The 16,398-nt window shown below is 32.4% G+C and overlaps 2 protein-coding genes and 1 non-coding gene across 3 annotated transcripts; all 3 read right to left on the bottom strand.

The window, feature by feature from the left end:
* Positions 1-300: 300 nt before the first annotated feature.
* On the bottom strand, positions 301-3,410 carry LOC131173305 (receptor-like protein 43). The gene is made up of 2 exons (XM_058135432.1): positions 1,919-3,410; positions 301-1,581 (listed from the first exon to the last, which is right to left on the bottom strand). Exons 1-2 carry the CDS (start codon positions 3,370-3,372, stop codon positions 309-311), a joined length of 2,727 nt encoding a protein of 908 aa, XP_057991415.1. The 5' UTR covers positions 3,373-3,410; the 3' UTR covers positions 301-308.
* Positions 3,411-11,668: 8,258 nt separating this feature from the next.
* Positions 11,669-13,771, bottom strand: LOC131173052 (receptor-like protein 43). The gene is made up of 3 exons (XM_058134703.1): positions 12,976-13,771; positions 12,700-12,860; positions 11,669-12,652 (listed from the first exon to the last, which is right to left on the bottom strand). The coding sequence occupies exons 1-3, from the start codon at positions 13,769-13,771 to the stop codon at positions 11,669-11,671; spliced, it is 1,941 nt and encodes a 646-aa protein (XP_057990686.1).
* Positions 13,772-16,110: 2,339 nt separating this feature from the next.
* LOC131173642 (small nucleolar RNA R71) lies at positions 16,111-16,217 on the bottom strand. Its single transcript, XR_009143955.1, has one exon. It is a non-coding gene; the product is annotated as a small nucleolar RNA R71 (small nucleolar RNA).
* Between the last annotated feature and the right edge of the window lie 181 nt (positions 16,218-16,398).

Consider the following 16,398-nt stretch of genomic DNA (forward strand, 5'->3'; position numbering starts at 1 on the left):
ATCTTCATTTGGCCGCATCTTCTTAGTTATTCTTCACCTACCTAACAAGGTAGAAAATTCATAAAGAAAAAAAAGAATTGTAAGAAATTCATAGTAAATGGATAAAATCTTATAACAATCAGATCAAATATTGTGCTAATTAACAATAAGAATAATTTATTTCCTAAAAAAACAATTTAAATATATTTATATAAAAAGAGAAAAAAAAAAAAAGAAAGCTAATTAACCTAAGATTATATGCAAAGCAAGATATATCACGAAATAATACCTGTAAACACCAGTCACATTGAAAAGTTTCTCTTTGAACATCAATTGCTAAATCTTTTTAGCTTTCGATGCCTTTCACCTTCAACCATCCTCACAAACCATATAGGTTTTCTTGTTTTAAACACAACATATCCCATTACAACACCAAATATTACTCCACATCCATACCCTGCCAATACAGCTTTCCATCCAAATCCATTTTTAGACTTGGAATCAATTTCTTTTGATGATGTTGGTTGTTGCCTCTCCCCATTGTCACATTTTTCTAGCGGAAATCCACACAATCCCAAATTCCCTTCATATGAAGTGTTATCAAATGTGTTGAACTGCTTTCCTTCGGGTATAGGTCCTTCAAGTTGATTATGTGAAACCCGAAACACTTCCAAAAATGTCAAATATGTCAATTGCATTGGAATCCTTCCAACAAGAAGATTTGAAGAGAGGTCTAATGATTCCAAATTGCTCAAATTCCCCAATGATGTTTGAATATTGCCTGTGAGTTGATTGTGAGACAAGTTGAGCAACTTAAGTGATTTAAGTTTTCCAATTGACTGTGGGATCTCCCCTGTGAATTTATTGCCCGACAAATCAATGGATGTAAGAAGTGTTTGGATTTTCACCAACTCAATCTCTAAGCCTTTGAGAGTCAGACTCACAGAATAATCATAAGAGGAATAATTTGGTGCCCCCATGTATTTCATATTCAAATCAAAGATTATCATTGCCTTGAAATTATTGAAATACTCCGCAGGTAAAGGTCCGCTAAACGTGTTGTTGGAGAGGTCAAAAATTCGCAGCTTTGAGAATGAATAATTGGCAGAGGTCCCTTTCACCAAACCATGAAATCTATTGGATTTTAGAATTAGAATTTGTAGCTTCGAAAGTGTTTCCAGAAAATGGGGGAATGTGTCATCTATACTATTGTTTCCGAGATCTAAAATTTCCAAATTTATACAATTGGAGATGGAAGGTGGGATTCTACCTTGCAATTGGTTACCATTGAAGTTCAAATATCTCAAGTTGCTGCCTATAGAAAACGTTTCAAGGATGGTTCCATGGAATTTGTTCATGCCCAAGTGCAATACTGAAAGATTGTTGCTGAAATTTCCCAAACATTGTGGCATGAATCCGTTCAAACTATTGTTTGACAGGTCAAGAATTTCAAGAGAATTTAACTCGCAAACTGCAGAAGAGACTTCTCTTATCAATTTGTTGGATGAAAGAATGAGAACACTCAAGTTCACAAGTTTGAAAATTGAACTTGGAATTCGGCCATGTAACAAGTTGTTGGATAAATCGAGGTATACTAAACTTGAGAGCCTGCTTCCTTGGAAAGTGATGGGACCTGTAAAATTGTTTGTAGTTTGTAAAATAATTAGGAATTTGACCACTGAGATTGTTGTTTTAGAGGTCAAAAATTTGAAGTTGTTTAAGGTTTTCAAATGAGGAAGGAATCTCACCTCTAAAATTGTTATAGGAGAGATCCAATGATAAGACGACTTTAAGCCTCGTAAGTGAGGATGAAATTTGACCACTGAGATTGTTGTTGCTGAGGTCCAAAATTAGAAGATGTTTAAGGTTTTCAAATGAGGAGGGAATCTCACCATTAAAATTGTTATAGGAGAGATCCAAATTAAAGAGTTCCTTAAGGTTTCCAAGTGAGGATGAAATTTGACCACTGAGATTGTTGTTGTTGAGCCACAAAATATCAAGCTGTTTAAGGTTTTCAAAGGAGGAGGGAATCTCACCATTAAAATTGTTATAGGAGAGGTCCAATAAAGAGAGTTCTTTAAGGCTTCCAAGTGAGGATGGGATTTGACCACTGAGATTGTTGTTGTAAAGGTTCAAAGTATGAAGCTGTTTAAGGTTTCCAAATGAGGAGGGAATCTCACCATTAAAATTGTTATAAGAGAGGTCCAATGAATAGAGTTCCCCAAGGCTTCCAAGTGAGGATGGAATTTGATCACTGAGATTGTTGTTGTAAAGGTTCAAAGTATGAAGCTGTTTAAGGTTTCCAAATGAGGAGGGAATCTCACCACTAAAATTGTTATAAGAGAGGTGCAATGAATAGAGTTCCCCAAGGCTTCCAAGTGAGGATGGAATCTGACCACTAAGATTGTTGTTTTGGAGGTCCAAAATTTGAAGCTGTTTAAGGTTTTCAAATGAGGAGGGAATCTCACCATTAAAATTGTTATAGGAGAGGTCCAATGAGGAGAGTTCCTTAAGGCTTCCGAGTAAGGATGGAATTTGACCATTGAGATTGTTGTTGTCAAGGTATAAAGTATCAAGCTGTTTAAAATTTTCCAATGAGGATGGAATCTCACCACTAAAATTGTTATAGGAGAGGTCCAATAAAACCAATTTGGATAGATGACTGATATCTGGGAATTTCCCTTGCAATTGGCATTCGCTGAGTTTGAGAGATGTCAAAGAAGAAGACAAATTCATCAAGGAACTAGACCCGACCAAGGACATGTTTATTTCACTCAAGTCCAATTGCTGTAACTGGGTCAGGTTTTGAACAAGCTCGTTAAAGATAAACGTTTCAAGTATCAAATAAGGGTTCTTAGAAAGATCAAGCGAAACCAAAGCAGGCAGATAAGAAATTTCTAGTGGAATTTGGCCCTCAAAAACAGAGTAATTTAGGTTAAGATATGTTAAATTCAAAAATTGGCCGAACTGAGGTACAATTTGAGAGCGGTTGAAACGATTGTTAGAGAGGTCAAGCTTTTGGAGATGAGGAAGGAAGAAAAGAGTATTATTAGAATGAATGGTACCATAGAGCAAGCTAGAAGAAAGGTTAAGGCCAATTACATTACCCGTTTCTATGTCGCAAGTGACCCCATCCCACCAGCAGCAATCCGTGTCCTCTTTCCAAGACCCTGTCTTTGGATAAGGCTTGGGGTAAGGGAAAACCCAGGGAGAGGCATTACTTCTAATGGAAAAGGTTTTCTTGAATTGGAGCAAGGCAAGACTCTGGTCATGTTGACACGGCATGGCTGGAGAGGAGGAATTGAAAGAAAAAGGTGAAGAAGAAGCAGCTCGGAAATGCAAGTGAAACAAAAGGAAGCAGAGAAAGTGAGCAAGCCATAGTAGACTAGCCATTCTCCTGAAGTGGAAAGCTAAAGTTGAAAAGTTGAGTTACTAAAAAATCAGTGTAAGCATTTGGTATTTATAATCCGAATGAAAGAATTTTGGAGTTTGGAGGGAGTTTCCTAAAGTCTGCAGGCCGTGATGACTGAAGACCAAATAAGGAAGCAGATAAATGACTTGCTTTTCTTTTACTTTTCATTCTTCAACACTTATAATTGAGTTGGACTTTATACTAACAAAAAATATTTATTATTTTAAAAAAAAATTTCTTAACTCCTATAGTAGGAGACGTAACTGAATTTGCATTGCTCAAGAGTCCACAAAAGTTTAAATAATAACAGTAGTAATCTAATATACATTATAATGCTAAAATTGAGAACTAATTGTTATAAGTAAATGCCAAGTGGTTTAATATGGCATTAAAATTAGTAAATTAACTTTAATTAAAGGAATTGGGAATTAGGAAAATATTATTAGGAAAAAATAAATTATTATTATTTTATAAAATTCATTCTCCTTTTGCCTTTTCTTGTTTCTTAGTTGTATAGTTATTTTATGATTTGTTTGGATTGAGAGAAATGGAGAGAAGGGAAAAAAAATGATTTCTTCAATTCTTCTTGTTTAGACATTAAGTAGGATACAGAAAGAAGGAGAATAGAAATAAAATTTCATCTCTCAAATCCTTTTAATTAATTAATACAAAATATTTTCCTTCAAATTGGAGTGAAGTAGAAGAAAATGTAGGAATACGAAAATGTTATTCATATTAAATTTTCTTTCTTTTTTTTTTTCTCTTCATTTTTCCTATTAACTTCCTCTTTATTTCGCTGCACAATTAAGGATACAACAAAGGGTCATATACCAAATATAGATTTTGAAAGTTTAAAATATCCTCTTCCAGGTGCTTCAATTTCTTCTACATCCCTTTTTGACACTCTCCTTCCTTCATTCACTCATTCACAATCAAGGATTGACTAAGCTAAATATGAATTTGCTATGAGGAAAAAAAAAAAAAAATCTGCATTCGTCAGCCACCAGTCTTGCTCTTCCAAATGTGAAGGAGACTTTACATCAAGAAATAGTGTGATCAGTTTCAATCCAAGCATAGGCGTCAATGCCAATGCAGGGAGTTAATGACCTTAGCTAGTTCACTGTTCAAAGTCTAATGGTGCAATTGCTATCTCAATCCAAGCTTCAAGTCACGTCAAGATGACTTATAATTAGGGGTGTGCAAACGGTCAGTTCAGTTCTGAATCGAACCGAACCGATAAAACCGAAAACTGAAAATCAAAAATTTAAAAACCCGAATCGAACCGATTGATAAGAGAAAACTGAACCGAATCGAATCGATAAATTTCGGTTCGGTTCGGTTTTAAACCGATCAAACCGAAAATTATAAAATTTCATATTTTTAACATTAAATCTAAATAATAAAAACATAAAAACAAAAAAAATTAGAAATTAAAACTCAAAAATCTTTAGGTTCGGTTCGGTTTTCTTTGATTTCGGTTCGGTTTGATTCAGTTCGATTCAATTTGATTTGATTTTTTTTTATTTCCTATATATATTAATAATTTAGGTTCGGTTCGATTTTTTTGATTTTTTTATGAAAATAACCGAACCGAACCGATTAACCGAAATTATCAAAATTATAAATCGAATCGAACCGATTAAAATTTAAAACCGAACCGATTGAACCGAATTAATCGGTTCGGTTCGATTTTTCGGTTTAAACCGAAAACTGCACACCCCTACTTATAACCATCAATATGTTTGGAGTATCAATTTCCGTTGGGTTCACAAAAATAACCTTAAGTACACAAATATATGGTACTAATCAACTGCTTCAATGAAGACAATTGTGGCCGTGATGACAAAGGAATGGATTTTAATGGCTAAACACTCCGTTTTCTCTTGTCCATTTTGCAGAGATAAAGCCTATGACTTGACTTGTCATTTTCAATCAATTCATCTCTCTTCTTAATCCATTGAAGACTTGTAATTAGGGGAGTTTCTCCGTCGGAATATAGGCACTAAGACAATGATTAATAATATAATATATAAGTCTTTGTTCATATGTGACAATAGTATCTCAAATTCTTTGGTGAGTATAAATTAAAGTTAAACACATTTTCTGACTTTGCTTTTTCTTTGATTATTAGACATATCAATCAATTTATAAATTGGATGATGAATTCTTCTTTTTTATTATATTCTACACCATTCTTTACGTATAACGAGTGAAATTTAATTTCTATGACATTTATTTTCATAAGCATTTAATTAGATAGATTCTCAAGCCTGATTTTACTTTTCTTTGATTATTAGACATATCAATTAATTTCTAATTTGAATGATGATTTAACTTTATTCTTCACTATATTCTACACCATTTTTTTACGCATAACAAGTAAAACTTAATTTCTATGACATTTATTTCCACAAACATTTAATTAGATGGATTCTCAAGTCATTACTAGCATTTTTTTTTTTGGCAATTGATTTTGATTGAAACTTAAAACTTCATGGTTTTGGAGACAACTTTGGTACTATTAAGCTTAGCATAAAAATAATGATAAATTAAAAACTCAAGTATTTATATTTTTTTCTTTCATAAAGTATGATATGTATGAAAAATATCCCTTGGACCAATTGAAGTGAGATCTTGACAAAGTTGCTGAAAGAGAAAATGTCCTCACCTTCCAACTAACGTTGAGCTAAGTTCAAGTGTTCCATGATGCAAAATAGCTCCTAACCGGTTAATGTAGCATGTCACAAGGTAGAGATTAGGCCTTTTTTTTAAAAAAAAAAAAAAAAAAATTATTCATAGGAGCTCTAAAGATTGTATAATATTTGGTTGATTACAAAACAGAAGATAGTCCTTTCTATTAAATAACTTTCACCATATAGGTGATAACTCACAGTTAGTAATTAGGGAACGTCAAATTCGAAAACTTCTTATTTCTTATACCTTAAACATAGTAATTAGCTGATTTTTAGGTGATTAATGCAAATATGTATACATATGCTATAACAATTTCAAGTTTAGAGATTTTGATTTTAAGAATTTCGAGTAGTGGATTAAATTTTTAGTTTATTTTCTTTTTTTTTTAGTATATATTTTATTTTTGATTAATTATGAAACTTCGAAATTTTGTAAATTGTAATGTTCAAAAGTTTGTTATTTAAAATATTTAAATAGTTTTATTATATAAAAGTATAAATTTTTTTCATATCAATTTCAGTTTATTGTTGTTAGAATAATGCTTTTGAATTGCACGTAACCTTGTTTTACTAATTCAAAATTGGAATATTTCCTTGTCAATAATTAGTTCCTATTCTTTAGGAAACTGTTAGTCTTACTTGAGATTTTGTGGATCACGTAATCAGCTGCTAGGACTTAGAATTTTTATTGAATTTCTGTTATTCCAAGTTCTATATATGTAAGCTTGATGAATCAAATAAAATATATCTTCTGCTGCTATATTCTATTATTCTCTTCCATATATACCAACAATTGTCTTAAATTATCACTAGAATAAAACATTTATCCTCATTAGGAGGAATCCATCAACGTATGAAGACAATCCTATAAAAAAATAAAAAAAAAATGAAAATAATCCTACAAGTATTTTTAATTAAGTATTAGTCTTGAGTAGTAAATGATTTTGCCATAATTAAGTATTGTACTACTACATGTCGCTTCTAACCACCAATGCATATAATGTTTGGGAGTATCACTTCCAAACCAAAACAATAAGAAGTATATAAATACATAATAATAGTTGACAGCTTCTATGAAAATAAGTATGGCTTTGAAGACCAAGTCATGAATTTTAATGCCTTCAACACTCTATTTTCCCTTATCCATTTTCTAAAGATTAAAACAGTGACTTGACTTGTCATTTTCAATTATAAAATTTTAATAAAAAATTTTAAGAAATTCATTGACACACCTACCTATTAAGCCAAATTTGCATACCATTTCTTGGGGTTGGTTGGTTTGGGTTGAAAACTACACCACCCATCAAGTGGCGGGGAAAAAAACAGTGATCTAGATTGCTAATTGCTATGCGTTAAGCCATGAACTCTCTTTGGAGTCCTGGAATACACGCCCTACTAACTATTAATTATTTCTGTCTGAAGAAAAAAAATAATGAAGCTGCAGTAGAGTCGAAATCCCAATTGATAAAGAATTATGAAACTTCAGTGCCTTCGAGTCGAAATCCTAATTGATAGAGAATTAAGAAACTTCAGTGCCTTCGGGCTTAAGCTTAAGGAAGTTTAGTTTGGCTCAGTTAAATTTGCAAATAGAGTGAAAATGGTGAAATAGATTCATTCCTGTGCCAAGCCAAAGGCAAAGTGCACAAACTCCTTACCGCCTAGTAACTTCGTTGAATTTATTAGGTTATACAATAAAATATTGGTTTGTAATATATATATATATATATATATATATATATATATATATATATATATATATATATATATATATATATTTTATATAATAATAAATGACATTCAAATTTTAAATATCTTAATTAAAATTAAAATATATCTACTTCTAATTAGAGGATATCTCCTCTTCTAATTAGAGGATATCTCCTTCAGAATAGAGCCCCAAGGTTGTGATTAATAACATAATAAGCCTTCATTGGTATGTAGCAATGGTAGATCAAATTCTATTTTTTATCATATTCTGCACCATTCTTTACGCAAAACAAGTGGAATTTAATTTCTATGACCTTTATTTCCACAATCATTTAATTGGATGGACTCTCAAGTTTGACTTCGCTTTTCTTTGATCGTTAGACATATCAATCCACTTCTAATTTGAATGATGACTTAAGTCTTTTATTCACCATTCTTTAGGCCAAACAAGTGGAATTTAATTTTTATGACATTTATTTCCACAAGTGTATAATTAGATGGATTCTCAAGTTTGACTTGGTTTTTCTTTGATTACTAGACAATATCAATCAATTTCTAATTTGAATGATGACTTAACTCCATTCTTCTCCATATTCTACACCATTTTTTAAGCATAACAAGTGAAATGACATTTATTTCCACAAGTATATAATTAGATGGATTCTCAAGTTTGACTTGGTTTTTCTTTGATTACTAGACAATATCAATCAATTTCTAATTTGAATGATGACTTAACTCTATTCTTCTCCATATTCTACACCATTTTTTAAGCATAACAAGTGAAATGACATTTATTTCCACAAGTATATAATTAGATGGATTCTCAAGTTTGACTTGGTTTTTCTTTGATTACTAGACAATATCAATCAATTTCTAATTTGAATGATGACTTAACTCTATTCTTCTCCATATTCTACACCATTTTTTAAGCATAACAAGTGAAATGACATTTATTTCCACAAGCATTTTATTAGATGGATTCTCAAGTCACTACTATAGCATTTTTCTTTTTTACAATTAATTTTCATTGAAACTTAAAACTTCATAGTTTAAGAGATGACTTTATTACTATTAAGCTAAGCATTATTTGTCTTTTTAATTATAAATGTTGACATTACTAACACATTAAAAAAAAAAGAAAGAAAATTATTCTTCTCCAATGTAAAGAGAAGCACAATACCATTAATGTCGTTCAAGGTTCACTGCTAAATAGATTATTCTATCAGTTATTTTAAATGTTATTGTACATAATATCTCTGCATTTATTTAAATATATAGTTAAATCCTTGAATTTTTTTTATAAGCATATATATCATTAACCAAAAAGTCAGGAAAAACATAGCATACCTCGCTCATTTAAATCCTGGCCATTAGACCTCCCCAGTACAACTTTTTATTATATTAATTATCCTTGAACTTCTTAAAATACATAAATGTGCAATTTCTAACTTCAGTATTTTAATTAATCAAAACGGATTTCACATAATCATAACATTTTACTCCATATAGATATCACCCCATAATTTGTAGGTTGATATATCATTAATTCTGTAACTTTGAAGACATTATATTAGAGCACTTAATTTTGTTAATTAATTAAAAATAATGATAAATGAATAAATTTCTATATATATGAAAGATATCCCTTGGACCAACTGAAGTGAGATCTTGACAAAGTTGCTGAAAGAGAAAATGTCCTCACCAACAAACTAACATTGAGCTAAAGTTCAAGTGTTCCATGACGCAAAATAGCCCCTAACCAGTTAATGTAACATGTCACAGGGTAGTGACTACGTTTTTTTTTTTTTTTTTTTTTTAATTTAATTTAATTATTCATAGGAGGTCTGAAGACTATATAATATTTGGTAGATCACAAAGCAAGAGATAGCCCGTTCTATTAAATAACTTTCAACTTACGGGTGATAAACAAACAATTTGCATAATTAGGGAAAGTCTCGAGAACATCTTATTCCTTATACCCTTAAACAATTTAGGTAATTGATGCAAATATGTATACATATGCTTTAACAATTTCAAGTTTAGAGATCTTGATTTTATGAAATTCAAGTACTGGATTAGTTTTATAGTCAATTTTTTTTTTAATTTTTATAAAATATTTTATTTGTGATTAATTGTGAAACTTCGAAATTTTGTAAATTGTAATGTTTAAAATGTTTTTTATTTTTATTTTAAATATTTAAATTTTTTAAATTTTTTCATATGAATTTCGGTTAATTATGTTAGATTGATCTCTAGATTAAAACTTTTATCCTCAATAGGAGGAATCCATCAATGCATAAAGACAATTCTATAAAAATAAATAAATAAAAATGAAGACAAACTTCACTTGTGCCAGAAAAATCATAGGCTGGAATTTGGGCTTTTATTCAAAATTTGTGTTTAAAATATATTTTAAAATGATAGAATTCTTTTGAATTTTCTTAAAATAATAGGAGCATGACGAGTAGGTAGGACAAGGTTAGTTTTCTACTTTTTTCCATCCCTGCCTCATTAGGTATCAAGGAGGAGGACCCAAGTGAAAATGGCCAAGGAGAAGGTAAAGCAGGAAGGGATTTCTCATTTTAATTCTTTAATTTTATAATAAATAAAATATATACTTAAAATATTTTATCATAACGTACAAATATACATCATATGAACACAAAAATTAAGGTAGATCGAGGTGGAGATGGAGGCAGGAAGCCTTAATCTCATCCTTGCCCCATTACCATTAATGGAGTGGAATTTCTTTTTGATTGGGCTGCTCTCGTACTCACATTAGACCCATCCATAAGGGCGCAAATTGGGAGAGCCATGGTTATGATCAATGGGATCCCAAATCTTGAAGGGGGCCTTGGATAGACCTGTTTAAATATGGTTTGTGACCTCGTTGATTTCATTCAACTGAATGGCAGTAAGTCAATTGCACTTAATTAGCTTGGTTAGGTTTGGTATAAGACAAAATTTATTATCTTCATTTTTTCAGAAAAGGAATAGAGAGAAAAACAAAATAAAGTCATGCATGCTGCAACAATTAAAGAACCTACTCAGAGCCTCTTGCAACCGCATCAATCCAGCTAAAAAAGAATGGGCATAATGTGCCAGTCAATCAGCACATAAGTTGGCCTCACGATAAATATGCTGAAAATGGACCTACCGATCCTTGTTCAACAAATGGCAAATATAGTACAAGATTGATATATTGTAGGTCAAATTGCATTCGAAATAAAGGAATATACAGTCAGAATATAGCTCAAGAATAACAAAATAGAAATTAAAATCTAACACAAGTTCCCAATCTTAGACATACAAAAACTTTCACTATTTTAAGAAAACTTATATATGTAGAAAACAGAGACAGAGAGAAGCATAACCAGATAAATTTTTACATGATAGAACAATTGTGCTAGATTTGCCCCCACATTCACATGTGCTATGCATCTAACACTGTATCTTCATTTGGCCGCATCTTCTTAGTTATTCGTCACCTGCCTAACAAGGTAGAAAATTCAAAAAAAAAAAAAAAAGAATTGTAAAGAATTCATGGTAAATGGATAAAATCTTATAACAAGAAGATCAAATATTGTGCTAATTAACAATAAGAATAATTTATTTCCTAAAAAAACAATTTATGCATATTTATATAAAAAGAGATAAAAAAAAGAAAAGAAAAGAAAGCTAATTAACCTGAAATTATATGCAAGGCAAGAAATATCACGAAATATTACCTGCAAACACCAGTCACATTGAAAGTTTCCCTTAGAAGATTAATTGCTAAATCTTTTTGGCTTTCGATGCCCTTCAACTTCAACCATCCTCACAAACCATGTAGGTTTTCTTGTTTTAAACACAACATATCCCATTACAACACCAAATATTACTCCACATCCATACCACCTTGTCTGACTTTCCATCCAAATCCATTTTTAGACTTGGAATCATCTTCCTTTGATGTTGTTGGTTTTTTCCTCTCCCCATTGTCACATTTTTCTAGTGGAAGTCCACACAATCTCAAATTTCCTTCATATGAAGTGCTATCAAATGTATTGAACTGCTTTCCTTCAAGTATAGGCCCTTCAAGTTGATTATGTGAAACCCGAAACACTTCCAAAAATGTCAAATATGTCAATTGCATTGGAATCCTTCCAACAAGAAGATTTGAAGAGAGGTCTAATGATTCCAAATTGCTCAAATTCCCCAATGATGCTTGAATATTGCCTGTGAGTTGATTGTGAGATAAGTTGAGCAACTTAAGTGATTTAAGTTTTCCAATTGACTGTGGGATTTCCCCTGTGAATTTATTGCCCGACAAATCAATGGATGTAAGAAGTGTTTGGATTTTCACCAACTCAATCTCTAAGCCTTTGAGTGTCAGACTTACAGAATAATCATAAGAAGAATGATTTAGCGCCCCCATGTATTTCATATTCAAATCAAAGATCATCATTGCCTTGAAATTGTTGAAATACTCCGCAGGTAGAGGTCCGCTAAACATGTTGTTGTAGAGGTCAAAAATTCGTAGCTTTGGGAATGAATAATTGGCAGAGGTCCCTTTCACCAAACCATGAAATTTATTGGATTTTAGAATTAGAATTTGTAGCTTCGAAAGTGTTTCCAGAAAATGGGGGAATGTGTCATCTATATTATTGTTTCCGAGATCTAAAATTTCCAAATTTATACAATTGGAGATGGAAGGTGGGATTCTCCCTTGCAATTGGTTACCATTGATGTTCAAATATCTCAAGTTGCTGCCTACTGGAAACGTTTCAAGGATGGTTCCATGGAATTTGTTCATGCCCAAGTGCAATACTGAACGATTGTTGCTGAAATTTCCAAACATTGTGGCATGGAGCCGTTCAAACTATTGTTTGAAAGGTCAAGAATTTGAAGAGAATTTAACTCGCAAACTGCAGAAGAGACTTCTCCTATCAATTTGTTGGATGAAAGAATAAGAACACTCAAGTTCACAAGTTTGAAAATTGAACTTGGAATTCGGCCATGTAACAAGTTGTTGGATAAATCGAGGTATACTAAACTTGAAAGCCTGCTTCCTTGGAAAGTGATGGGACCTGTAAAATTGTTTGAAGTTTGTAAAATAATTAGGAATTTGACCACTGAGATTGTTGTTTTAGAGGTCCAAAATTTGAAGTTGTTTAAGGTTTTCAAATGAGGAAGGAAACTCACCTTTAAAATTGTTATAGGAGAGATCCAATGATAAGACGACTTTAAGCCTCATAAGTGAGGATGAAATTTGACCACTGAGATTGTTGTTGCTGAGGTCCAAAATTAGAAGATGTTTAAGGTTTTCAAATGAGGAGGGAATCTCACCATTAAAATTGTTATAGGAGAGATCCAATTTAAAGAGTTCCTTAAGGTTTCCAAGTGAGGATGAAATTTGACCACTGAAATTGTTGTTGCCGAGGTCCAAAAGTAGAAAATGTTTAAGGTTTTCAAATGAGGAGGGAATTTGACCACTGAGACTGTTGTTGCGGAGGTGCAAATTATGAAGCTGTTTAAGGTTTCCAAATGAGGAGGGAATCTCACCATTAAATTTGTTGTCGGAGAGGACCAATGAAGTGAGTTCTTTAAGGCTTCCAAGTGAGGATGAAATTTGACCACTGAGATTGTTGTTGCTGAGGTCCAAAAATAGAAGATGTTTAAGGTTTTCAAATGAGGAGGGAATCTCACCATTAAATTTGTTGTAGGAGAGGACCAATGAAGTGAGTTCCTTAAGGCTTCCAAGTGAGGATGGAATTTGACCACTGAGACTGTTGTTGCGGAGGCTCAAAGTATGAAGCTGTTTAAGGTTTCCAAATGAGGAGGGAATCTCACCATTAAATTTGTTGTGGGAGAGGACCAATGAAACCAATTTGGATAGATGACTGATATCTGGGAATTTCCCATGCAATTGGCTTCTGCTTAGTTTAAGAGACGTCAAAGAAGAAGACAAATTCATCAAGGAACTAGGTGATGCATACATTTTGCATAGTCATTTAAGTTTAATTTCATAGCCATTTTATTTGATTATTAGTCACTTTTAGCTAATTTCATTAGTTATTTAGTTAGTTTTTCATAATTGTCAATTTTGGATTAATTTGTAATTTTTACTTTGTTTTGTAGGAAAAATGGTGTTTCTAAAGGACTAAAAAGAAATTTTGCCATTGAGGAGTGACTTCTACAGCCAAAGATGTCAAAAACAAGTTTTCAAGCTGAAATATGCATTGACCAAATTGTGCATAACTTGCCGTATAAGCTATGCAGATTTGCATAAGGAGAAAAATCACTGTTCCAATACCTACCGAATGGTGCATAAGGAGAGTGCATGGCTTATGCAGATTCACGCCTCCCTTATGCAATCTCACGGAAATGTGCATAACCTATGCGCCAAGTCATGCAGTTTCGCATAAGTGAACCAGAACTTAAAAGCGTATAAGGGAGTGCATAACTTATGCGATCCACTTATGCTGATCCACAAAGGTTTCATTAATGAGCTGGCAGAAGATTCCCTCAGAAAATTCCTCCTAGAACACACCATTTTAGGGCTCCATGTCAGAAAATGCTATAAATAGTCCCATTTCCCATTTTAGAAAGTGGGGGAGAAGGAGCAGAAAAGGAAAGAAAGAGGAGCAAAAGGGCAGCTGAAGAGTCACAAATCTCTCCCACACCATTTCCAATCAGATTTGGAGATTTCTTTCTTTTCTTATATTTTTCCTACATTTCTAGTGTTTAGTTTCTTGCTTCTTAGCTTAGATTAAAGCTTATTTTCATATAAACTCATATTATCTTGTAAACATTATGGATAGTAAGTAGTTTTATTTAGATTCTGGAGTAAGGGTTGTAATATTTGAGATATTTTGTGGATTTTGATTGGGTAATCCATATTTTGTGGTCTTAATGAGTTTTATTCATTTCTTGTGTGCTTAATGACATGCTTAGTGTAGGATCCCATTAAGTGATGTTCTTAATCCATGGTTGAGGCACCGAAAGGAGAAGGCCCTGTGATAGATAATCAAGAAATTGGACTTAATTAACTTAGACCTAGAAATAGGCTAAGGATTAAGAGGATTCACAGATTAATTAAAGAACTTAATGGGTCTTAATTAATTCTAACTCCACGAAAGTAGGATTAGATTGATTAAGGCACTCTTTGTCTCACTCGAAAGGGTATTCAAAGGATTTAAGAATTAATCTCCTTAAAACCCATAAGTTCCACAAGATTGGATAACCAATTTAAAAATCCCAAAATAGCTCGAATATGAAATCCCGAACTCCGGAATCGCCTTTTTATCATTGTTAATTTCTAATCGAATTTAATTACTTGCCATTTTTAATTTTTCCATATTTCAACTTGCTTATTTCAATTTGATGCAATTTTAGTTTAATTAATACATTGTTGAATATAATATTAATTTTGCACATATAGATTTCACATTCTCAATACCCATCAATTCATTACTTTAATTTCAAAAATACTTCAATTTAGTCAACTTTTATATCAAAAATTCAATCATTAACACAACTCCTCGTGGGAACGATATCTTTTCTATATTACTTGTACGACCCGTGCACTTGCGGTTGGGCCACATCAAGTTTTTGGCGCCGTTGCCGGGGAGTTGTTTGTTTAAGATTGAATTCTTGATTATTTTAGTTGTTTATAGTTTTATTTTTGTTATCTTTTCATTTTGTGTTTGTTTGTTCTTTTTCAGGTACTTTTAACCTTTTATGAGAAGAGCTAGAAGCACAAGTGACACATCCTTATTGTTCAATCCTGAAATAGAGAAATTTTGTAAAGCCAACAAGAAAGAAACCAGAAAAAGAAAAGAAGCTTTGAGGGAAACTGAAATTGAAGCAGACATGGCTGATGAAAGAATTAGAATTGGTGGTAATGCTAGAAATGATCGAAACAATGAAAATGCAGCCCATGGTGAAGAAGTTGTAAATGCTAATTTGCCTAGGGGAAGTATGATGGATCATGCTTTTCCTCGTTTTGATGACTTGAGAGAGAGCATAGCAAGACCAAGGATTGATGCAAATAGTTACAAGATGGATTTTGGAGTTCTTCAAATGATTCAGAATTCTCAATTTGGAGGACATCCTTCTGAAAATCCACACACACATCTGAAGAAGTTTGCTATGATTTTTGATATGTAAAAACAACCTGGAGTATCTAATGATGCAGCAAGATTGAAGCTATTCCCATTCTCTTTGAAAGATAGAGCATTGGATTGGCTTGATTCTTTACCTCACAACTCCATTACAAATTGGGAGCAACTCACTGATGCATTTCTTGCACAATATTTTCCACCTGGAAAAACTCAAGAATTGAGGAATCAAATGACAGCTTTCAGACCAAGAGAAGATGAAACTCTATATGAGTCATGGATGAGATGGAAAGAATTAGAGAGACAATGCCCACATCATGCCATTCCAAAATGGATGATAAACCAGAATTTTTACACAAATGTCACTCCTGCAATTAGAGGGATTATTGATGCTCAAACAGGAGGAGAATTATTATGAAGCATGAAGATGAAGCTTATGAGCTATTGGAGAAAATTGCAAAGAATACTCATCTTTGGAGTAGTCCAAGAGGACCAGCTCCAACTC

Source organism: Hevea brasiliensis, chromosome 14, assembly GCF_030052815.1.
Source record: "Hevea brasiliensis isolate MT/VB/25A 57/8 chromosome 14, ASM3005281v1, whole genome shotgun sequence".
Taxonomy (NCBI): Eukaryota; Viridiplantae; Streptophyta; class Magnoliopsida; order Malpighiales; family Euphorbiaceae; genus Hevea; species Hevea brasiliensis.